Raw genomic sequence first — 25,087 nt, 5'->3', positions numbered from 1 at the left:
GATCAGGTATTGAACTCAAACGACACGGCTAGAGCCCAGACTCAGGGAGGGGGAGCCACATCAGGCAATGGTAAAGAGAAACGGTTCCTCTGCATGTTCTGTAACAAAGGCTTCAGCTGCCTCCAGAATGTGGAGGTCCACCAAAGGATCCACACAGGGGTGAAACCCTTCAGCTGTACCCAGTGTCACATGCACTTTGCCCAGGCTGGCACTCTGAAGAGGCACCAGAGTGTTCACACAGGGGTGAAACCCTTCAGCTGTACCCAGTGTCACATGCTCTTCGCCCAAGCTGGTGACCTGAAGAGGCACCATAGGGTCCACACGGGTGAGAAACCCTACAGTTGCCCCCAGTGTGAGAAGAGATTCACCCGCCAGCACCAGCTGAAGATGCACCTGAAGGTCCACACGGGAGAGAGGCCACTTACCAAAACGCACTGCAGGAAGAGGTTCTCAGAAAGGAGCTATCTCAGGATACACCAGCAGAAAAACCATTCCACTGGATAGCTTCTGATGTTTAGATCAAACCGTGCAATAAAGACAAATATAAATTTTCATTGTCAGCAGAAAAGACCCACAGATGCATTTGGAATAACGACAGTAACAGATTATTGTTGAATATTGCATTCAGACATAAAACATCTGTTACATATTGTGTTTGTATTGTGTAGGCTGTATTATTTTCATTACATCCATTCAACTATCCGCCCCACCCAATACACTTTTAATGAGAAAGTGAATGCAGTTTCTCAAGCTCATGCAGAGTTTTAGCTGAGACATATGTGTGATTTTCATATGGTGTATTTAAAACTTGTTTGTTTAATAATGCAAAATGGGACTTTTCAGTCTGACTTTCATTGAGACTCCCTTAACAGACAGTGTACAAAACATTAGGAACATCTCTTTCCATGACATAGACTGACCATAAGATGTGATCCCTTATTGATTTCACCTGTTAAATCCACTTCAATCTGTACAGATGGAGAAGAGACAGATTAAAGAATTTTTAAGCCTTGAAATTCTTTGGACATGGATTGTGTATGTGTGCCATTCAGAGGGAGAATGTGCAAGACAAAAGATCTAAGTGTGTTTGAACGGGGTATGGTAGTAGATAGTGATGGGGAAACAGGTTTTTGAAGCACTGAGTATTTCCAGCCAATTATGTTCATTACTTGAGGCTTTGATCAACACAGTGTACACTAGTGGCACCCGCTGATCAAAAGAAATTAGAACAGCCAAATTATTATAGATGACGTCACACACGCCGTAGCATAGGATAGCCTTTTTGTCTTCTACAGAAGCCAATACCAAACCAATCAGGTGGCTAATCGACAAAACAAAGTTTCGCACGACATTGAACACGTTCTTCTGATAAAATTATACAAGCAACGGCACACTGCTTTGAAGTAAACTGCTTAGAGATTTCAACGCATGCCTCGGAGCTCTGGTATCAAACGTACCATCACTAGTAGTAGGTGCCTTCCAGCCAACCTGACAACTGTTTGGAAGCATTGGAGTCAACATGGGCCAACATCCCTGTGGGACACTTCTGATGCCTTGTAGAGTCCATGTCCCAATGAATTGAGGCTGTCCTGAGGGCAAAAGGGGGTGCAACTCAATATTCTGAAGGTGGTCTTAATGTTTTGTACACTGTACATCACATCTTTCACCCTATTCTGCATACACACAACAGCGCTTTATAACCAATATACACTTACTAAATATACCTACACATACCCACACTAACAAACAACTACTCTATGTCAAGGGAGTCAGTATGCTGCTAACAGCTTAGCTTCCTCCACTGTTTGACTGCCCCATACTGGGCTTGAACCAGTGATCCTCTGCAACACTGATGACTGCCCTCCTTGACAACATGCAAAACTACTTCACCATACAACAGGTACCTCTTGAATGGCTTCATCTGCAACATTTCAAGGTAGCTGTGGAGTGAGCTTACGGTACGTTCTTAACTTGGTTACATGTACACTTCAAAATAGTTTAGTCAGGTTTGTCTGATGATGACTTGACTTATCATAGCTGACTCATATTTACCCACAACATATTTATGTCCACCATGATGGGTTTAACAATTAAGTCATTCTGTAACTACAGCATAGGACTCAAATGTAGTGGGGATGATTTAGAAACAACTAAGTTCTTTGTTCATATAACTGCACTGTCCAATTTACAGTAGCTATTACTGCGAAAAAATGCCATGCTATTGTTTGAGAGCTCCTAACAAAACACTTTTTTCACCGCGATAGGTTTGATAAATTCACCTCTGAAGGCAAAATGTGTACTTACATTCTGAAATCTTGCTCTGATTTATCATCCAAAGGATCCCAGAGATAACATGAAGTGTCGTTTTGTTAGATAAAATCCTTTTTCATATCCTAAAAAGGTCCATATAGCATGCACGATCGATTTTGTATTTCCACTTGTTCAATTTGCAAAGAAAGGAATCTGTGAAAATCTAACCCTAAATGTTGTTTCAACCGGTCAAATCACGTTCGTATGTATTCCTCAGAGAACTTAGAACGTAACCAGACTTCACTATATCATTAGGGGTATAGTATATCCTATAGGACACCAAATTTGGTCAGAGGGCGACGCCTTCATGGCACGCCAATGACGCGGCTGGTCTTTATTTGATTGACTGTATCTTTGTCAAATAAGCACCAATTTGTCAAACAAAGCTAGCTAGATAGCCAATGAGCTGGGCTTTACAGGAGTATGCGGAAACCCTGTATGTCGCAAAATGTAGGTGCTAACCTTTTGCGACCAGCATGCCTTTTCCTTTCGGACAAAAATTATTAGAATATTGGTTGTTTTGCAAATGTTGGAAAAGCTAAATCAAAGTCCAAGTATACAGATTTGATGATATTCTTGCATAAAAATGTAATATGAATGCAAATGTCTCCTTTACGATTTGCCCAAATGTACCTGGGTGACTTCACACTAAATGTCATGTAGTTAACTCATACTTCAAGTTATCTGTTTGCACATACACTGCTGCCATCTTGTGGACACCATCGGAATTACAACTAGAGTGATAGCATTTCAAAGATGGTGTTAGAAAAAAAACGTTTGTTTTTTTATTTGTATTTTCTTCTACCAGATCTATTATGTTATATTCTCCTACATTCAATTCACATTTCCACACACTTCAAAGTGTTTCCTTTCAAATGGTACCAAGAATATGCATCTCCTTGTTTCTTCAGGGCCTGAGCTACAGGCAGTTAGATTTGGTATGTCATTTTAGGCGAAAATTTTAAAAAGGGGGGATATCCCTAAGAAGTTCATGTTTACTTGACATGCAGTAGTGATGCTGTGTGTAATTTAATTTTGAACTTTTCCAGTGTATTCTAACATTCATTTTATCAAAGTGAGTGTACCAGATTTACAAAAGATAGTGTTAACCGTAGTGAGAAAATGTATACTTCTTGTCACATATCATTTTGTGAAATAAAGTACCGCACTTCAAGTCCCTTATGTTAGAGTATGACCATTTTGTTGAAATTAAATACAAAATTGTTGTGCTGATAATAAATAAAATAAATAAAGAAAAAAATCTGAGGGACTGAGTTTCCCTTATCTCATGCAAACCTAAACATTATACTTCATTCATGAATCAACACATAAGGACATTTTTTATAATAAACTACAATGGCTCCATATTGTTAGGTACTTGAATCACAGAGTTAGCAATGGGCTTGACTGTGGTTAACATTTTATAATGTCATGTTTCTGTTTGTACAGCTGAGTTTCTTATATAAACCTTTATGCTTTTCTGTTCAATGTGTGTTTACAGTGTGCAGTCCATGAGAACCTGCTGATATCCGGTATTGCTGACGGGAGAGACTGGACCTCTGAGGTGGCTGATCACAAACCCTTGCTCCAGATCAGGAGTCGTCACTCTTCCTTCCCGAGTCAGAACCAGGACCGAACCACGAGGGACAGAGACTCCACCACCACACAGAACACAACCAGTGCACAGGTGGACTGAACAACCTCAGTCCTGGTGGTCATCAAAGAGACAGAATCTCCAATCAGGGATCCAGTCTGCAGCCCAGTCCCTTCTCTTCACAGTCTCAGTGCAGGGATGAAGCAGGTCCTGGGGCTGATGGAGATAGACCCTCTTGTTGCTATAATACAAACACCACAGTATCCATGATGAACAGAGCAGGTCACCCTGGGCTTCAGCCTTCAGAGTGGGGTGGGAAACCCCCCTGGTGGTAGTCTTTCAGGTAGTCTGTCTTCTCCTTCAGGGTCTCGTCTAATGCCTGATGACTGGGTTCATAGAAAGCCTGGACCTGGGTCTAGCCTTCCTCAGCTACCTCAAAGTTACCCCACCAATACAGACAGGGTCAGGATGGGTGTCCACCACAAGATGTACCTAGCCTATAACACAGCACACAATCCCAACAACACCCAAACAATGGCTAGAGGTCAAGGAGGGAGCTCAAATACTACACCTGAGGGTGGTGGCTCCTGCTTCTACCTCCTCACGTAATCACTGGATCACAACGTGTGAGGTCGAGCATTAGGACGGAGACAAGCTGCTTCACTAGAGCAAACTATTTGAAAGAGCACCCAACCGTTCACCCCAAGGAGAGGCCCTTCTCGTGCCAACTATGTTACAAGAGCTTCTCCTTCCTGACTAACCTTACCAGACATAGTAGCGTCCACAACGGTGAGAAATAATTGCAGTGTGGCTTGAGATGTACGCAGGGGATGTCTGGGCACTATTCATTAGCTGACATATTATAGTTATCATGTGAAGTTTCTTAGGGTAATAAGGTAATTAACCACATACCCCACATTAACTTGTCATTTGAAACATGATTGTGTAAATTACTTTTTAGAGAGACAGTAAACCTAGGCTAGAACAAGGACAGTTGAATATTTACTTTATTGAGGTGATGTAGATGGAATAAATTCATTCTAATATGTTCTACTCTATTCTTGCTAACACACTGTTCTTTCTAAACAATTATGCTCTCAGCTTGAAAGATAGCAGTCATAGGAGATTTTGTGTAAAAACCCTCTGAATTTGGCATTCCAGATTGTGTTCGTAAATTCAATCTATTGTTTATATTTTTAAATCCCCTTAAAAACCAAGTTAGGAATAGGCTATATCATTTCAAAATAGGCCTTCACTGTCAACCATGTATGATAATTGGTCACGTTATACCAAACGTCCAAACAGCATCTCCATGACAATAATTTAATTAATCTCAATCAGTTTAATGGGAATATGCATTTGCACTGAACAAAAATATAAACGCAACATGTAAAGTGTTGGTACCATGTTTCATGAGTTGAAAAATATCCCATAAATGTTCAATACGCACAAAAAGCTTATTTCTTTTAAATGTTTTGCACAAATTTGTTTACATCCCTGTTAGTGAGCATGTCTACTTAGCCAAGATAATCCACCCACATGTCCAGTGTGGCATATCAAGAAGCTGATTAAACAGCACGATCATCACACATGTGATGAGTGGCCATACATGAGTTGCCGGTTGGATGTACAGCCAAATTCTCTAAAATGACATTGGAGGCGGCTTATGGTAGAGAAATTAACATTCAATTCCCTGGCAGACATTCCTACAGTCAGCATACCAATTGCACGCTCCCTCAATTTGGGGCATCTGTGGCATTGTGTTGTGTGACAAAACTGCACATTTTAGAGTGACATTTTATTGTCTCCACAGACCATTTAAAATGCTACTCTAAAATGTGCAGTTTTGTCACACAACACAATGCCACATATGCCTCCAGTTATTAAGGGAGTTGTGTGGGCAGCAGTTTGCTGATGTCAACGTTGTGAACAGAGCGCCCCATGGTGGCAGTTGGGGTTATGGTATGGGCAGGCATACCTATGGACAAGGAACACAATTGCATTTTATTGCGATTTGAATGCACAGAGATACCGTAGGATCTGTACACAATTCCTGGGAGCTGAAAATGTCCTAGTTCTTCCATCGCCTGCGTATTCACCAGACATGTCACCCATTGAGCATGCTCTGGATCGACATGTATGACAGCGTGTTCCAGTTCCCGCCAATATCCAGCAACTTCGCACAGCCATTGAAGAGTGGGACAACATTCCATAGGCCCCAATCAACATTCTGATCAACGCTATGCAAAGGAGATGTCGTGCTGCAGTAGGCAAATGGTAGTCACACCAGATACCGACTGGTTTTCTGATCCACGCCCCTACCTTTTTTTAATATGACCAACAGATCTGTATTCCGAGTCATGTGAAATCCATAGATTAGGGCCTAATGAATTAATTTCAATTGACTGATATCCTTATATGAAATGTATCAGTAAAATCTTTTAAATTGTTTCATGTTGCGTTTATATTTTTGTTCAGTATATAAAGCAGTACCGTGTTTCAAAGAACGGTGCACGCACCCTTTTCATTTAACCACACCCTTTGAGCCATGACACCAACCAATAAGAATTTAATTTCAAGTGTAAACGGAAGTGAACAGTGACCAAGAACAATTTCCCCGTTAGCGTTTTATTTCGACGTTTATTAACACGCTGAACTCAAAATATGACAAATGTAACTGCACAGCATCAAACATACCACAGGTAGTGTGTAATTCGCGTTGGAGACAGGACTTTGTTCATATGTTATCTTCGTAACGCTAGTTTGCTAGTTGCTGACGTTAACAATGGCAAACTGTGACGGTGTGGTTTTTCACACTCAAATAGCCTCCATTATGGAGGTGCTAGCGAATGCAGCCGTTGCAGAGATCTGTAAACTCGTAGACGACGAATATGCAGTGTTTCGTTTGGAAATAACTCAAAGCCAGAATGATAACAGGGCATTGCGGAGGAAACTACAGCTACTTGAACTGAAGGTGGCACGGGAGCGCGCAGAGAGGACAATTCGAGAGCGCGTCCTCGCCAGTCCCAGTAGTGTCAAGATCCTCGACCGATACAGAGGAATGGCAAGAGGTATATTTGCAATGCATGTCGCCCCCTTCCTCTGCACGCATGTTCAGATGTGTTACCCAGAATTGGGACTTAGTTAGCCCATTCAAATAGACGATAAAGGTTATTTAAGCAATAAGGCCCGAAGAGGTGTGATATATGGCCAATATACAACGGGAGTGCCAGGATACAGCCCTTAGTCGTGGTATATTGGCCATATATATCACAAACCCCCGAGGAGCCCTATTGCTATTATAAACTGGTTACCAACGTAATTAGAGCAGTAAAACTAAATATTTCATATAAGCAATACATTATTTTTCAAATATAGAATGTACACTTGCAAAGTTGCACCCGGATGTATTTTGAGAAACACAGGAAATGTGGAATGGAATGGTCCAATGGAAATGCTAGCGCAAGGTGAGAGGATGTGTCGTAGCCGAGGCAGTGTTTGAAAACAGCAAGGTGCAACTTGCTAAACTGCACAGTAAGTGTATATTTTTTATTTGAAATATTACTAGCAAGTGAGGCGCGTTTGGAGAGTGTCTGGAATAAACAGCGTCGAGATGGGGGGGGGGGGGTGTAAACTGGGTATAACCCACTTGGGTTCATGAGAGCTTGTTCTTGGATAGTAGGCAATAATTCACCTGATTAACTTACTTCGCTATCTTGCGCATATAGGTCGGTCTCTACTAAGCACCTCTTTTCCCACAATAACTCTCAGGTGAAGGAAATATCAGTGGAGGCCACAGGAGCTTTGTGAAGCGAGCGGGACACAATACATGGAGAGATGACCAACCAATCACTGTTGATGAGGGGAGTGGAACCTCAACCCAGCACGTTATCTTGATAGAGGTTAGTGTGCCAGTTTATTTCAGAAAGGCTACCCTCAGCTACAGATGGGCATGGTTATTTGAATATCCAAAACGGATGTTAGTATTCGATTACTAGGGAGAGTATTCATTTAAGATTTTTTTAAGGCAGTGTCTATAATTAAATAATGATCTATGTGACACTGCTACATAGCCTGCAAGGATAGATAATTACATTCAACGTTTTAATAAAACTGTTATGACAGAGTGCCTCATAAAAAAAGACTGCACCGTTAGCTTACACACGTTTCACACTGGTGTACATATTCTTCATCCCTTTACACTTGTGTGTATAAGGTAGTTGTTGTGAAATTGTTCGGTTAGATTACTCGTTGGTTATTACTGCATTGTCGGAACTAGAAGCACAAGCATTTCGCTACACTCGCATTAACATCTGCTAACCATGTGTATGTGACAAATACAATTTGATTTGATTTGTAACTTGTTATTGTATGTCAATCAAGAGGAACCATGTGTAGCAAGTGAAGTGGGAGCTTTCTACTCAATGCAAAAGGGAATTAAAGTTACGGAATTAAGCTGGCTAAATGAGGAGTAGGCTACAATGATCAACCAACAGATGCTGTTTCATATGAATGGAGTTGTGAACAAGGATGGGAAGCTCAGTAAAATAGCCTCAATTAGCCTTGCTACTTTAGCTAGCTGGCTGGCTAATTTAGCTGGCTACTGTAGCTAGCTAGCTTTTTTACAACGATGCAGTCATTACATGCACTACAGGATGGCATGACAGATAAACTCTGGCAGCAACAAGTTTGTCTAACTAGCACGAGTTGGTTTGGCTACTTTCTCTTTCTCCCTCAGTGCTACACACACCGGCCCCTGCTCCTCTCTCAACCCACCCCCACCCTTAGCATAGCGCACCTTCTCTCAAATCTCCATTGAAGTACACCAATAAAAATACATTCTTTAAAACGCATGAATCCGGATATCCTAAAAATATAATATTATTAAAATAGTGAAATCATTTCAAATGCCCATCACTACCCTAAGCTATTCACTTAAAATATATTTATTTAACCTTTATTTAACTAGGCAAGTTAGTTAAGAACAAATTCTTATTTACAATGGCGGCCTACCAAAAGGCCTCCTGGGGGCTGGGATATAAAATAAATATAGGACAAAATACACATCACGACAAGAGACAACACTACATAAAGAGAGACCTAAGATGACAACATAGCATGGCAGCAACACAACATGACAACAACATGGTAGCAACACAACATGGCAGGAGCACAAAACATGGTACAAACATTATTGGGCACAGACAACAGCACAGAAGGTTCAGAAAACAATACATCATGCAAAACAGTCACAACTGTCAGAGTGTCCATGATGGTGTCTTTGAATAAAGAATTGAGTTAAAACTGTCTAGTTTGAATATTTGTTGCAGCTCGTTCCAGTCAGTAGCTGCAGCAAACTGAAATGTACAACCACATTTATCTGCCATAGCCTCCAGAGATCCATAAAGTGTGGATGTAAAAAATACAAAAAAAATGCATTTGGGGTGCAAAAACAAAGAAAAAAGTTAAATTCATATTTTTTTATTGTATGTGATCTGTAGTGGCCATTTATGACTCAATTGATAGTAAATATGAACAGACAACATTTATTAACAAGCTCTTATTTAGATCTTATTTCATGTGAAAATTATTCCACTGCTCTGAAAACTCACACTATTCCTGAGATATTTACCTGTTTACCAATTTGAATATCATACTCAAATTATAATTACACACAAGAAAGAATTATGAAGGTGGCACCGCTACACGTGATATAATTGAAAATCCCCAAATGTCCTCTCATAGGTACAACAGGACCTAACACAGTGGCATGTATGGCCTTAGCGATACGATCAAAAACGAATGTCCATTAAAGAACATAAAAATTAATTGCTGGGTCTCAGGAGGATATGGGAGCTTGTGTGACTTTCCTACGACGTTGTTATCCAATTAGACTCCTGTACCACCTCTCTTCTTGTCAGTCTGTAGATGCAGAGGCTGCAGGTCCTGGAGGATCGTCTCTGGTCAAGCAGGAGAAGACTGAAAGAGAGGACCCACCACACAGCAGAGAGACCCAGACTAGAGCGGCCCCTGTAGCCACGGAGGACCCAGCACTGCCCAGGATCCGATGCAGCATCGGGTCAGTGGAACACCGAACACCGTCAGAGATCAACACTGAGACTTTAACTGAAACACACAGGCTCTTACACACAGGATATGACCACAGATCAGACCCAGAGAGACTGGGCTGTCCTCCTGCTCCCGGCTCAGAGTACTTACCGGTATTTCACCAGAGCCAGAGGACAGTTTATTCCCATGGAGATGTTGGTGACGCGCTAGACACTGGCGGTGATGATCTGTCTTGTTCTTACACTACAGAGACGGACGCTAGCAACATATCCTTGGGCTTAGAGACACAGACTGATCTATCTAGAGGGGACTGGAACCGGTACAGTAGTAGTGTATACTCTGAAGGGTGCCAGGACAAGAAAGTGGAGGTTATGGTGGTAGATGAGGTGACTGTGAAAGTGGAGGGAGACATTCCTCCCACATGGAATGCAGCTAGTCACCTAGGAGACGGACAGTCCCAGGGTAGAAATTTCTTAGATTACAGGGAAAGCTTAGAGACCAATCCAAATGTCGCGACCCAATCCCCTTTACATTCGCTCAGGGATCGCGACCCAGTGTCCACTTCGATGGGACCTTCCGATTCACAAGGCCGCGTCCTTTTCGATCAGGTATTGAACTCAAACGACAGGGCTAGAGCCCAGGCTCAGGGAGGGGGAGCCACATCAGGTAATGGTAAAGAGAAACGGTTCCTCTGCATGTTCTGTAATAAAGGATTCAGCTGCCTCCAGAAGGTGGAGATCCACCAGAGGGTCCACACAGGGGTAAAACCCTACAGCTGTACCCAGTGTCATATGCGCTTCGCCCAGGCTCGTGACCTCAAGAGGCACCAGAGGGTCCACACAGGGGAGAAACCTTACAGCTGCCCCCAGTGTGAGAAGAGGTTCTCCCGCCAGGACAATCTGAAGATACACCTGAAGGTCCACACAGGAGAGAGGCAGTTCGCCTGTACGCAATGCGGGAAGAAGTTCACAGAGAGGAGCTACCTCAGGATACACCAGCAGAAAAACCATCCCACTCTATTAACATAGAAAGTAATCATTCCACTTGATAGCTTCTGAAGTTTAGATCAAAACCTGCATTAAAGGGTAGGTAGCATAAACATAACTGAATGTAACATGGATTTGCATTAGTATACGCGTCAAAAGTCCCAATGCAAAGTTACCTCACTTTTCAATTTTTCAAGTTATTACATAAACTCCATAAAAATGCCGAAGTCATCCTGGAAGATGTTTTCGTGGGGTGTGACGTAATATGTAAGCCCCAGGAAAGCCAGCCTATTCCCCATGAATGTAAACTCCAACAGAAATAACTTTATATTAAACAATATTGTTTACACTCATTACTACTGGTTTCAATTAGATTTACTTTATGAATGTATTGTTACAAATCAGCTTGCAGGATTGCTAGCCAGCTAGCCTGCTAACGTCAGTGGTGTAAAGTACTACTTAGGTAGTTTTTGGGGTATCTGTACTTTACATTTTGGACAACTTATAATGTACGTTTTACTACAAACATTTTCACTGACACCAAAAAGTATTTGTTACATTTTGAATGCTTAGCAGGAGAGGAAAATGGTCCAATTCACACACTTATCAAGAGAACATCCCTGGTCATCCCTACTGCCTCTGATCTGGTGGACTCACTAAACACGAATGCTTTGTTTGTGAATTATGTCTTATGAAGAGTTCCCCTGGCTATCTGTAAAAAAAAATGTTTTAAATATCCCGTCTGGTTTGCTTAATACTTTGATACTTAAGTATATTTCAGCAATTACATTTACTTTTGATACTTACGTATATTTAATACCAAATTCTTTTAAACTTTACTCAGTAGTATTTTACTGGGTGACCTTCACTTTTACTTGAGTCATTTTCTATTAAGGTATCTTTACTTTTACTCAAATGTGACAATTGGTTCCTTATTCCACTACTGGCTAATGTTAGCACTGCATGAGTCAGCCAGTTGCTATCAACACCTAACTTCCAGCTACATTAATGTAGACCAACGTTTTGGGAAAGCATAACACCATCTAACCAGTTATCAAATAATGTTACCAGTTTATGCAACAGTGGAGGCTCGTTTGAGGAGGAAGTGGAGGACCATCCTCAGTGAAATTTCATAAAAATCCAAATGGTGAAACAAGAAGTTATTTTTTTAGATAAAACTATACTAAATATATTGAATTAACTTGCACTAACTGGACAAAAATAAAGTTCTAAAACCGATAAAACTATTTGTAAATCTACCTCCTCCTCCTGTAATTTGAAGGTCAGCATCCCGGAGTCGCCTCGTCACTGTTGACGTTGAAACTGGTGTTTTGCGGGTACTATTTAATGAAGCTGCCAGTTGAAGACTTGTGAGGTTTCTGTTGCTCGACACTCTAATGTACTTGTCCTCTTGCTCAGTTGTGCCCCGGGGCCTCCCACTCCTCTTTCTATTCTATTTAAAGCCAGTTTGTGCTGTTCTGTGAAGGGAGTAGTACACAGCATTGTACGAGATCTTCCGTTTCTTGGCAATTTCTCGCATGGAATAGCCTTAATTTCTCAGAACAAGAATAGACTGATGAGTTCCAGAAGAAAGTTCTTTGTTTCTGGCCCTTTTGAGCCTGTATTCGAACCCACAAATGCTGATGCTCCAGATACTCAACTAGTCTAAAGAAGGCCAGTTTTATTGCTTCTTTAATCAGAACAGTATTCAGCTGTGCTAACATAATTGCAAAAGGATTTTCTAATGATCAATTGCCTTTTAAAATTATAAACTTGGATTAGCTAACAAAACGTGCCATTGGAACACAGAAGTGATGGTTGCTGATAATGGGCCTCTGTACACCTATGTAGATATTCCATTAAAAATCATCTGTTTCCAGCAACAAAAGTAATTTACAACATTAACAGTGTCTACACTGTATTTCTGATCAATTTGATGTTATTTTAATGGACAAAAATTAGCTTTTCTTTCAAAAACAAGGACATTTCTAAGTGACCCCAAAATGGAACAGTAGTGTACTTTCTTCCTCCTATCACCATAATGTCAAGCTTGATTAACAACCCCTCCTTCCACATATCATACGCTTTCTCCACATCAAAAAAGACAGCTACTACAGTCTCCTTGTTCACCTGAGCCTTCCTTACCTCTGCTTCTAAGCAGAGCACTGGGTCCATAGTTCCCCTTCCTGAACCCACTCTGATGTGGCAATAGTAGCCCCCTGCTCTCCCGGAAGTAAGTTAGCCTCTCTGTAATCATACGTTCCATAATCTTACATACATGTGATGTTAAAGCTATTGGCCGATAGCTTGTTGTGTCCTTCCCTGGCTTCCGGATTGGTACCACTACTGCCTCCTTCCAACTGCCTGGTAGTTTCCCCTCCTCCCACACTGTGGAGAAGGCACGACAAAACCTATTCCCCCTCAGGAGACTGAAAAGATTTGGCATGGGTCCTCAGATCCTCAAAAGGTTTTACAGCTGCACCATCGAGAGCATCCTGACGGGTTGCATCACTGCCTGGTATGGCAACTGCTTAGCCTCCGACCACAAGGCACTACAGAGGTATTGGGCTGTACGCGCTACCATCACCGGGGCCAAGCTTCCGGCCAACCAGGACCTCTATACCAGGCAGTGTCAGATGAAGTCCCTAAAAATTGTCAGACTCCAGCCAACCTAGTCATACTCTCTCTGCTACCGCACGGCAAGCGGTACCGGAGCGTCAAGACTATGTCCAAGAGGCTCCTCAATAGCTTCTACCCCCAAGCCAGCTAATCAAATGGCTACCCAGACTATTGGCATTGCCCCCCCCCCCCCCCGGAACGCTGCTCCTACTCTGTTATTCTCTATGCATAGTCACTTTAATAACACTACCTACATGTACATGTTACCTCGACACCGGTGTCCCCGCACATTGACTCTACCGGTACCCCCTGTATATAGCCCCGCTATTGTTATTTACTGCTGCTCTTTAATCATTTGTTATTCTCTTTTTGGGGGGTATTTTCTTAACTGCATTGTTGGTTAAGGGCTTGTAAGGTCTACACCTGTTGTATTCAGCGCATGTGACAAATAAAATTAGATTTTGTTGTACAACACCAAAACCTTACCCAGTGCCTCATCACTAAGATGGGACAACATAACATAGCACACCTCATCTTTCCCAGGTGAAGTTAACCCAGCCTTACCTATTGTTCTTTTCATCTCTGCCATGGTAAATGGTGCATTCAATGCATCCTTTACATCCTCCCTCATATCCAGCACTCCAGGATATTCCTCTCTTGGTCTCTCTCTCCCCCTCTGTCCATCCTCTGACAAATTTGCCAAGCTAAATGGAAACTCCTTTGGAAAGCATGGAGTTTATTAGGCTATAGATTAAATAAATTATGAGCTTCACATGGTGGTGAATGTGCAAGATACTCCCTTCCAATAAATATCGAGGGTCTTATTCTGGTGACACGATTGATGATTGGCTGCCGTTTGACAAATAATATCGCTCTTATCCATAATAATCTCATAATGTAGATAGCCAACCTCCACTCTGTGCGAGCTGTTAGCTAGAGCGCATGTGCCAAGACCAGAGTAGGCACATTTGTTATTTAATGCAACAGTTGTGACAAAACCATCAGTAGCGTTGAAAATGTGATGGAAACACATTTAACTTGTATTTATTTTTATTCGGTACATGGGAATTTAACAGCAAAAGTAATTTTTTATCTGCAAAAAGTCTGATGGAAACATATCACCGGTGGGAAAATGCGCATATTGTTTTATGCAAATATTATATTCGTAATGAAAATCTGTCTCAAATTGAATGGAAACCTGCCTAATGTCTAGGAGTGCAGTGATGCGTAACATATTTTGGAATGCTGTTCCTTTCATTCAAGGTTTAAAAATGCTATCATCTAATTTCCCCATCAATCTTCCTATGCCGATCCACTATTTAAACTTACAGGCTGCAAGTAAATGAAGGACTTTCTGGTCTCATTGAAGCTGGGTCGGGAATGTCTTCCTGCCTAGCTGATAGACTGGCAGAAGTCTTAAAGCGATGTCACCTTGTGTATCTGGAGAGAAGAATGTTTAGTGAATAACTTGATTGTTTCAGGCAAAAAAAATGAATGAGCATCTGACGCACCACCAGCTGGGTATTTTCAAACTAGACTTGCACTTCGAAGAGAAGATCTTGGGCCTGCTTGAAATAGCCTCAATTAGCCTTGATACTTTAGCTAGCTAACTTAGGTGTGTACTGTAGCTAGATAGCTAGCTTATTTACAACGATGTAGTCAAGACATGCACTACAGGATGCCAAATCTTTCCTGCGGATGAGTTTTAGTTAGGTAAGATGTAATGTCAATTTTTTTTGCTGCTATGGTTATTAATTATACTGCACTGATGGAGCGTAAATCCCAGAAAACAGATTTGATATTGGTAGCAGCAGAGATATTTTTGAGTGCAAGAGATTTTAGAGCGTTAGATCTAAAGGGGGTTTTAAGAGAAGGGGTCTGCCCCATCCTCCCAGTTGGCCTGGAGTAAGATCTGGGAGGACTAGAGTACTGAGATAGGGGTGGTGAGTTTTTGGGGATATAGTGGTGTATAAAATGTGTGGGTTAGATGGTGGTGCAATTTATTTTCTCCATTTCCCCTTTATTTTTTTGTGACAAAATGTGCAATTCACACTCCGACCTGTGAAAGGAACCCATAACCAACACAGCGTCCAGTCTACCGGAAACTCCCACGAAGTAAACAGAAAGTGAACAGTGACTCAGAACAATTTCCACTTTAGCATTCATTGTTATTTAGACGTTTATTAACACCCTGGAACTCAATATATGACTAATTTAACTGGACAGCATCACATACTTGCAGCGTGTAGTGTTTAATAAGCGCTGGAGACAGGACTTGATTGATAGACGTGATCTCGATAACGCTAGTGAACAATGGCTAACTGTATTGTTTTTCACACTCAAATAGCCTCCATCATGGAGGTGCTAGCGAATGCAGCTGTAGCTGAGATCTGTAAACTCGTAGACGACGACTATGCAGTGTTTCGTTTGGAAATAACGCAAAGCCAGAAAGAAAACAGGGTTTTGCGAAGGAAACTACTGGAACTGAAGGTGGCAAGGGAGCGCGCAGAGAGGACAACGCGAGAGCGCGTCCTCGCCAGTCGTGTCAAGATCCCCGACCGAAACAGAGAAATGTCAAGAGGTACTGTTTGCATACCAGTGTGTGGTGCACAACAATAGTGGAATCGGCGGATCGCATTCAAATCAAAGTAACCCATTGAAACTGATTCAAACGGATAAAAATAGTGGAATCATGCCACAATAGATAATGCAATACCAGGTTGTAATGTTATGATAATTTGACAAAGTACACATCTGTTGAAATCGCACTGTGGATGTATAGACTACATAATTCAATTGGGGCGTTATTATATTGCAGTGTACATACAGCCTTACTTCTGGGTCCATGAAATGGGGTATCAGCCTACTCTGTGACGCCCACAGATTACAATTCTGAAGAGTTTGCAGAAATATTAGAGTTGTAGATCTTATTGTGGAACTTTTTTTATTTTTTTATTTTTTTTATTTTACAGTTATTTTACCAGGTAAGTTGACTGAGAACACATTCTCATTTGCAGCAACGACCTGGGGAATAGTTACAGGGGAGAGGAGGGGGATGAATGAGCCAATTGTAAACTGGGGATTATTAGGTGACCATGATGGTTTGAGGGCCAGATTGGGAATTTAGCCAGGACACCGGGGTTAACACCCCTACTCTTACGATAAGTGCCATGGGATCTTTAATGACCTCAGAGAGTCAGGACACCCGTTTAACGTCCCATCCGAAAGACGGCACCCTACACACAGGGCAGTGTCCCCAATCACTGCCCTGGGGCATTGGGATATTTTATTAGACCAGAGGAAAGAGTGCCTCCTACTGGCCCTCCAATACCACTTCCAGCAGCATCTGGTCTCCCATCCAGGGACTGACCAGGACCAACCCTGCTTAGCTTCAGAAGCAAGCCAGCAGTGGTATGCAGGGTGGTAAAGGGTGGTAAGCTGTGGAAAATCACCTCACTATTCAGCCTCTCCCAGAAGGTGGTGCACAATTGGCCCAGCGTCGTCCGGGTTAGGGTTTGGCTGTCATTGTAAATAAGAATTTGTTCTTAACTGACTTGCTTAGTTAAATAAAGGTTAAATAAATAAATATTGTGCATATTTAACATTAATATTGCAATGTACAATCAAATTTTCAATAATTTATTTATAAAGACCTTACATCAGCTGATGTCAAAGTGCTGTACAGAAACCCAGCCTAAAACCCCAAACAGCAAGGAATGAATGCAGGTGTAGAAGCACGGTGGTTAGGAAAAAGTCCCTAGAAAGGCCGGAACCCCGGAAGAAACATAGAGAGGAACCAGGCTATGTACACCCTTACCTCTGGATCTTGAGTCCATAAAATGGGGTATTAGCCTACTCAGTGACACACACAGAACACAACTGTAAATAGTTTAAACAAATATTAGCATTATAGCTCATATTGTGAAACTTTAACTGTGGGAAATCACCTCATTAAACAGCCTAGTCCTTCCCAAGATCATGGGCATAAGGGTGTACATTGCAAAATGAATGTTCAATACAATAGGCTGAATAGTGAGGTGATTTTCCACAGTTAAAGTAACACAATAAGAGCTACGCTGCTAATATGTGTAAACTCTTCAGAATTGTAATCTGTGGGTGTCACTGAATAGGCTGATAGTCCATTTCATGGACCCAAGATCCATAGGTAAGGCTGTACAGTGCATATAATTATGCCTCCAATGCAATTCGGAAGTCTACATCCATGTGCGATTAACAGTTGTTTTTTTGTTGCTTTAAACTACATTTTTGTCTTTTGTTGAATTTGTATAACAACATTCCAACCTTGTTTAGAATTATCTTGTCCAATTGTGGCATGATTCCACAATTGTTATCCGTTTGCATCAATGGGGGACTTTTAGTTTGAAGGCAAACCATTCAGCTATTGTTGTTCATGACACACACATATTTTACAGAAGGCTGAGCAGCCTGTCAGATATAGCAGCACTGCCTCTCCCCTGTTCCCTTCTGCATGTGTTCAGATGTGTTACCTAGAATTGGGTCTTGCTGGTCACGTTTTGGATAGTATGCAATAATTCCCCTGATTACTTATCTATCTTGCACAAGGACACAATATCATATTCTAACCAGATTGTTCATGTTCTGCATTTCCTATTATTTACTAAATGAAAACAATGTGATGCATGGAACATAATACATTGATCAATAAATAGTATATCAGGAAGTTATGAAAAGTGTTAACTTACATCCCTGCCAATTCTAGACAGTATCAATAGTGTACAAAATACCGTTGACAGTACCTAACCACCTCTTTTCCCCCAGTCACTGTCTCAGGTGAAGAACATCTCACTGGAGGCCACAGGAGCTTTGTGAAGCCAGCGAGACACAATACATGGAGAGATGATCAACCAATCACTGTTGAGGGGAGTGGAACCTCAACCCAGCACGTTAGTGTAATAGTGTTGCATAAAAATTACAATCACTTTGTAAATCAAATGTGGCCGTTTACTCCCGGAAGGCTCCCCTCAGCTATTCACTTGCTTACATGTACATCCTTATTTATCTGCCATAGGGGAGCTTGTGAGACTTCCCTATGACATTGTTATCCAATTCAACTCATGTACCGGTAATAACCTCCTCTCTTCTTGTGTCAGTCTGCAGATGCAGAGGCTGCTGGGCCTGGGGTCAAGCAGCAGAGGTCTGAAGATGAGAAGGACCCACAGCACAGCAGAGACATCCATACTGGAGCGCCCCCTGTAAGCATAGAGGACCCCACCACCGCCCCAACGCCTCCCAGGAACCAACCCAGCATCAGGGAGGTCAGTGGAGCGCAGAACGCCGTCCTCAAGTCAGAGACCGACACCAAGACTTTAACTTTAACACACAGGCTCTTACACACAGGTTCTGACCACAGATCAGACCCATGGAGACTGGGCTGTCCTCCTACTCCCGGTTCAGAGTACTTACCGGTATTTCACCAGAGCCAGAGGATGGTTCATTGCCGTGGAGATGATGACGCGATAGACACTAGTGGTGATGATCCGTCTTGTTCTTACGCTACAGAGATGGACCATGGTAACATGACCTTAGGTTTAGAGAGACAGACTGATCTGTCTAGAGGGGACTGGAACCGGTACAGTAGTAGTGTATACTCTGAAGGGTGCCTAGATAAGAAAGGGAAGGTTATAGTGATAGATGAGGTGACTGTGAAAGTGGAGGGTGATGCTCCTCCCACATGGAATGCAGATAGTCACCTAGGAAACAGACACTCACAAGGCAGAGATTTCTTAGATTACAGGGAAAGCTTAGAGACAAATCCCAATGTTGAGACCCACTCCCCTACACACACATTCAGGGAATGCGACTCAGTGTCCACGTCGATGGGGCCATCCGATTCACACGGCCGTGTCCTTTTCGATCAGGTATTGAACTCAAAGGACCAAAGGGCCAAGGCTCGGGGAACAACATCAGGCAATAGTAAAGAGAAACGGTTCCTCTGTATGTTCTGTAACAAAGGCTTCAGCTGCCCCCAGAATGTGGAGATCCACCAGAGGATCCACACAGGAGAGAAACCCTACAGCTGCCCCCAGTGTCACATGTGCTTCGCTCAATCTGGCAGCCTGAAGAGGCACCAAAGGATCCACACAGGGGAGAAACCCTACAGCTGCCCACAGTGCGAGAAGAGGTTTTCCCGCCAACACCTGCTGAAGACGCACCTGAAGATCCACACAGGAGAGAGTCCATAACGCCTTTACGCACTGCGGGAAGAGATTCTCAGAGAGGAGCTACCTCAGGATACACCAGCAGAAAAAACATTCCAAACCCTGCAATAAAGGTAGACTCAGGGAGATGACTTAGATGCACAAAGTGAACAGCAGTAGTGGGTCAATTTCTACAACAACTAAGAGCGTTGAAGCACGAGGCTAAACTTCTGATGTTTTGGTCCTGCGGCTACCACGTTGTAGCAGCGTGAAGCGACCTCATGTACATGCGCAGATACTGTGTGACTGTGTGAGAGCAAAGTCTAGCATCACGCTCATCACAATATCTGGGGTTCTGCTCGTGGCAACCTCATAACGCTGAGTCTTCCTTTAAAGACAAAGATTGATTTTCATTGTTGTCAGAATAACATTTCAGTGTTGAATATTCCTGGGTAGAATATTGCATTTAGGCATTGTGTGATACATATAATTATAGTGCCTTCAGAAAGTATTCACACAAGTTGTCTTTTTCCTAATTTTGTTGTGTTCCTGGCCTACACACAATATCCCATGATGTCAAAGTGGAATTATGTTTATAGACATTTTTACAAATTAATAAAAAATAAAAAGCGGGAATGTCTTGAGTCAATAAGTATTCAACCCCTTTGTTATGGCAAGCCTAAATAAGTTCAGGAGTACAAATGTCACTTAAGTTGCATAGTGTTTAACATGATTTTTGAATGATAACCTCATCTCTGTACCCCACACATACAGATAATTGTGAGGTCCCTCAGTCGAGCAGTGAATTTCAAACACAGATTCAAGACCAGGTAGGTTTTCCAATGCCTCTGAATGAAGGGCACCTATTGGTAGATGGGTAAAATAAAATAAAAATGCAGGCATTGAATATCCCTTTGAGCATGGTGAAGTTATTAATTACACATTGGATGGTAAATCAATACATCCAGTTACTACAAAGATACAGATGCCCTTCCTAACTCTGTTGCCGGAAAGGAAGGAAACCACTCAGGGATTTCACCATGAGGCCAATGGTGATTTTAAAACAGTTACAGAGTTTAATGGCTGTGATAGGAGAAAACTCAGGATGGATCAATAACTTTGTAGTTAGTGTTGTAGTCTACAACACTAACCTAATTGACAGAGTGAAAAGGAAGCCTGTACAGAAGAAAAATATTCAAAAACATGCATCCTGTTTGCAAAAAGGCACCAAAGTAAAACTGCAAAAAATCTAGCAAAGAAATGAACTATGTCCTAAATACAAAGTGTTGTTTGGGGCAAAAACAACACATCAGTGAGTACCACTCTTCATATTTTCAAGCATGGTGGTGGCTGAATCAAGTTATGGGTGTGCTTGTCATCGGCAAGGACTAGGGAGTTTTTTTTTTATCATAAAAATAAACGGAAGAGCTAAGCACAGGCAAAATCTAAGAGGAAAACCTGGGTCAGTCTGCTTTCCAATAGACACTGGGAGATAAATTCACCTTTCAGCAGGACAATTACCTAAAGCACAAGGTCAAATATACACTGGCGTTGCATACCAAGACGACATTGAATGTTCCTGAGTTTCTTGGTATCAGTTTTGCCTTTTTTTTTTAAATGTAAGAATAATGTGCAAATATTGTATAATCCAGGTGTGCAAATCTCTAAAGGATTTACCAGAAAGACCCACAGCTGTAAATAAAAAATAAAAAAAGTATTATTTATTTTATTTTTACAAATGTAGAATTTTTCTTCCACTTTGACAGAGTATTTTGTGTAGATCGTTGACCAAAAAAATTACAATTAAATCAATTTTAATCCCACTTTGTAACACAACAAAATGTGGAAAAAGTAAAGGGGTGTGAGGGCCGCACTTAATTTTTATATTGTGCCTGCACTGTGTAGACTGATGTCAAATGCCATTGAAATACCCCCAAAATTCCTGAAACACTTTTAATGAGAAAATTAATGCAGATTTGTTGTTGAGACATGTGGTTTTCATATGGTGACCTAAGTAGCCCCTCTTTTTAGGTACGAGCTCCGTGTATCCATGCTCTGTGCCACGTTTACTCTCCTCCATGTTTGTGTTGCAAATTTCCTTCCACGCGCAAAGCGTCGTCCAATTGATGTAAAATATTGCCGTAAAAAGTGATTTGCGACACAACAAAATAAACAATAGATGTTTTTCTATTGTTTCATATTGCTCTATCGCCCAGCCCTATGGTGATGGTTGGAGTGATGGTGTCTGTAAAAATGCTTTACTTATGAAGAGTGAAACTGGAGTTTTATAGTGAGGAAATGATAGTGCCTTAATTCATGTTTACTTAGATTTTTGTCATTTAGAAGACACTCTTAACCCTAATTGCTCCTGTAAGTTGCTGAAATCGACAGCTTTCTCACCTAGTCTGCTTGGAGACTCGAACCAGTGACCTTTTGGTTCTTAAACGCTAGGCTACCTGCCGCCAGCTACTTGACATAAAGGAGTGAAGATTTGTGTAATGTAATGTTGAACCTTTTCCAAAGTATTCTAAAATGCATTTTAATCAAAGCGAGGGTTAGAAAATAAAGGAGAGCCGCACACTCTAGGAGCTCAGATGCAAAAATATTTAATTACCAACGTTTCGACAGGCAAGCTGTCTTCATCAGGGTACAATCACAGACACTGCGGGATGACTCGTTTATATATAGTGTCAAGACACACAGGTGTCTGTAATCATGGCCAACAGTGGCCTAATATCATTGGTTAATTACTCATATTAAAACGGCATAGAATGAGCAACATACAATTAATACAAATGGATAGCATACGATCATAGACACACTAAAGACCACACAAGCCTACAAACAACCACAATGGCAAAGTCACAACAATCACAACAATCACAAGAATGGCTTCAGATCAAAGTCCACATTAAGACCGAAGGGAGCAAGGGTCTTTAAATTAAATATCCAAGCAGCCTCTCGTCTTAACAATAAATTATCAAGGTCACCCCCTCTCCTAGGGAGGGTGACATGTTCGATGCCAATATAACGCAAAGATGAAATCGAGTGGCCTGCCTCCAAAAAGTGGGCCGCAACTGGGTAGGTCAAGATTTTGCACCTAATGGTGCTACGATGCTCTGAGATACGTACTTTTAATTCACGCTTTGTTTTACCCACATAATTTTTACCACAAGGACAAGTTATGAGATAAATAACTGCCTTAGTGGAGCACGTAATAACACCTTTGATTGGGATCGATGTCCCTGTTTGTGGATGTTTAAAGGATCTGCATTTATAAGTGCCATTGCATTGGGCACAGCCATTACACTTATAATTACCATCCAATAGGGGCGCAAATAGACGTTGTTCAGGAATATCTTGGGGGGTTAAATCAGAGTGTACCAATTGGTCTCGGAGATTTCTGCCCCGCGAAAATACGACCAAGGGAAGGTCAGAAAAGACAGCTTGCCTGTCGAAACGTTGGTAATTAAATATTTTTGCATCTGAGCTCCTAGAGTGTGCGGCTCTCCTTTATTTTCTAGTTTTCTACTCCGCTACCCAGCACCTCGCCTACATAGGTGTGCGTTTCTTTTTTCTTCTAAATCAAAGCGAGGGTACCAGATTTACAGAAAAGATAGTGTTACCATAGTGAGAAAAGTTATTCCACTTGTCACGTATCTTTTTGTGCATTTAAAGTACTGTGCTTTAAAGTTATGCGAGTATGACAATTTTGTTGAAATTAAATACAAAATTGACTCTGTGCTGACTGACTTGGTTATTTTTGTATCATTGCAGGGATTGAGTTTCCCTTATCTCAGTGAACCAAAACATTATACTTCATTCTTGAATCAACACAGATTTTTTTTAAATAATAAACTTCAATGGCTCCATATTGTTAGGTACTTGAATCACGTTATAAAAGATGGGCTTCACTGTGGTTAACATTTGATAGTAATCTTTCTATACAGCAAAGAGTTTTGAACATACGTACCCCAACCAAAAAACGTGTATAGATGGCATCATTTAAACAAAACTGGAAGCTCGAACCACCACATCTGGCAGGGACTTCAGACAATTACGGATTATAAAGGGACCAGCTACGTAGCGGACACTGGCGCCTCAACTTCCAGACAGGCTAAACAACTTTTTTGCCCGCTGTTCCCACATGCTTCAAGATCTCCCCCATTGTTCCTGTACCCAAGCATGCTAAGGTAACTACGGAATGACTATCGCCCCATAGCACTCACTTCTGTCATCATGAAGTGGTTTGAGAGGCTAGTAATGGACCATATCACCTCCACCTTACCCGACTCCCTGGATCCCACTTTAATTTGCATACCGCCCCAACAGATCCATGGGCGACGCAATCGCAGTACACACAGCCCTATCTCACTTGGACGAGAGGAATACCTATGTGAATACCTCTGTTCATCGACTACAGCTCAGCTTTCAACATCATAGTGCCTTCCAAGCATATCACTAAGCTCAGGGCCCTGGGTCTGAACTCATCCCTGCTTCTACACCTGCATTGCTTGCTGTTTGGGGTTTTAGGCTGGGTTTCTGTACAGCACTTTGAGATATCAGCTGATGTAAGAAGGGCTTTATAAATACATTTGATTTGATCCCTGTACAACAGGTTGCTGGACTTCCTGATGAGCTGACCCCGGGTAGTGACCCGGGTAGTGAGAATAGGCAACAACAACACCACCACAATGACCCTTAACACGGGGGGTGGGGGAGCAGGGGTGTGTGCTCAGCCCCTTCCTGTACTCCCTGTTCACCCACGACTGTGTGGCCACGCACAACTCCTACTTAATCATTAATTTTGCTAACGACCCGACAGCGATAGGCCGATTACAAACAATGATAAGACAGCCTACAGGGAGGAAGTTGGAGCCCTCGCGGAGTGGTGCCAGGACAATAACCTCTCTCTCAACGCCAATCAAACCAAGGAGCTGATTGTGCACTACGGGAGAGGGTCAAAAGGTAACTGCACCGCCCTAAACCAGGCTCTTCAGAGGTTGGTGCGGTCAGCCCAATGCACCATCGGGAGCACACTGCCTGCCCTCCAGGTCATTTATACCACTCTGTGTCGATGGAAGACCAAGAAGATCATTAGGGTCCTCAGCCAACCGAGCCACGGACTGTTCACTCTACTACCGTCTGGCAGACAATACAGGAGCATCAGAGTCGGAACCAACAGCCTCCGTGATGGCTTCTAACACCAGACCATCAGACTGTTGAACAGCCATCACTAGCTGTCTGCCTGTCCTGAACCTTAGATACTTTTTCGGCACACATTATCCCACTGAATCACACAAAAACACACACCCATACTTACAAATACA

The 25,087-nt window shown here is 42.0% G+C and overlaps 3 protein-coding genes across 3 annotated transcripts in view; all 3 read left to right on the top strand.

The window, feature by feature from the left end:
- Positions 1-1,016, top strand: part of LOC129841218 (zinc finger protein 235-like) — an 8,690-nt gene extending 7,674 nt beyond the window's left edge. The window contains exon 3 of the mRNA XM_055909380.1: positions 1-1,016. This exon is cut by the window's left edge and continues 789 nt beyond it. Coding sequence (XP_055765355.1) covers positions 1-504 — 504 coding nt within the window. The 3' untranslated portion in view covers positions 505-1,016.
- Positions 1,017-6,462: 5,446 nt separating this feature from the next.
- Positions 6,463-11,765, top strand: LOC129841219 (ras-responsive element-binding protein 1-like). Its single transcript, XM_055909381.1, has 3 exons — positions 6,463-6,975; positions 7,676-7,806; positions 9,826-11,765. The coding sequence occupies exons 1-3, from the start codon at positions 6,690-6,692 to the stop codon at positions 10,999-11,001; spliced, it is 1,593 nt and encodes a 530-aa protein (XP_055765356.1). The 5' UTR covers positions 6,463-6,689; the 3' UTR covers positions 11,002-11,765.
- Positions 11,766-13,772: 2,007 nt separating this feature from the next.
- LOC129841221 (zinc finger protein 552-like) lies at positions 13,773-23,453 on the top strand. Its single transcript, XM_055909382.1, has 3 exons — positions 13,773-16,159; positions 18,379-18,503; positions 18,711-23,453. Exons 1-3 carry the CDS (start codon positions 15,892-15,894, stop codon positions 19,800-19,802), a joined length of 1,485 nt encoding a protein of 494 aa, XP_055765357.1. The 5' UTR covers positions 13,773-15,891; the 3' UTR covers positions 19,803-23,453.
- The last annotated feature ends 1,634 nt before the right edge of the window (positions 23,454-25,087 follow it).

Source organism: Salvelinus fontinalis, chromosome 42 (genome assembly GCF_029448725.1).
Source record: "Salvelinus fontinalis isolate EN_2023a chromosome 42, ASM2944872v1, whole genome shotgun sequence".
Classification (NCBI taxonomy): domain Eukaryota; kingdom Metazoa; phylum Chordata; class Actinopteri; order Salmoniformes; family Salmonidae; genus Salvelinus; species Salvelinus fontinalis.
Note: the sequence above shows the minus strand (reverse complement) of the source record. Positions and strands in the feature narration are given on the sequence as shown.

What these genes read in the sequence shown, in the direction of transcription:
- LOC129841219 (XM_055909381.1), top strand. Translation starts at nt 6,690, where the DNA reads ATGGCAAACTGTGACGGTGTGGTTTTTCACACTCAAATAGCCTCCATT. An exon ending in ATACAGAGGAATGGCAAGAG is followed by an intron (nt 6,976 to 7,675) that starts GTATATTTGCAA and finishes AATAACTCTCAG; the next exon opens with GTGAAGGAAATATCAGTGGA. An exon ending in AGCACGTTATCTTGATAGAG is followed by an intron (nt 7,807 to 9,825) that starts GTTAGTGTGCCA and finishes TCTTCTTGTCAG; the next exon opens with TCTGTAGATGCAGAGGCTGC.
- LOC129841221 (XM_055909382.1), top strand. Translation starts at nt 15,892, where the DNA reads ATGGCTAACTGTATTGTTTTTCACACTCAAATAGCCTCCATCATGGAG. An exon ending in AAACAGAGAAATGTCAAGAG is followed by an intron (nt 16,160 to 18,378) that starts GTACTGTTTGCA and finishes CTTTTCCCCCAG; the next exon opens with TCACTGTCTCAGGTGAAGAA. An exon ending in GTGGAACCTCAACCCAGCAC is followed by an intron (nt 18,504 to 18,710) that starts GTTAGTGTAATA and finishes TTCTTGTGTCAG; the next exon opens with TCTGCAGATGCAGAGGCTGC.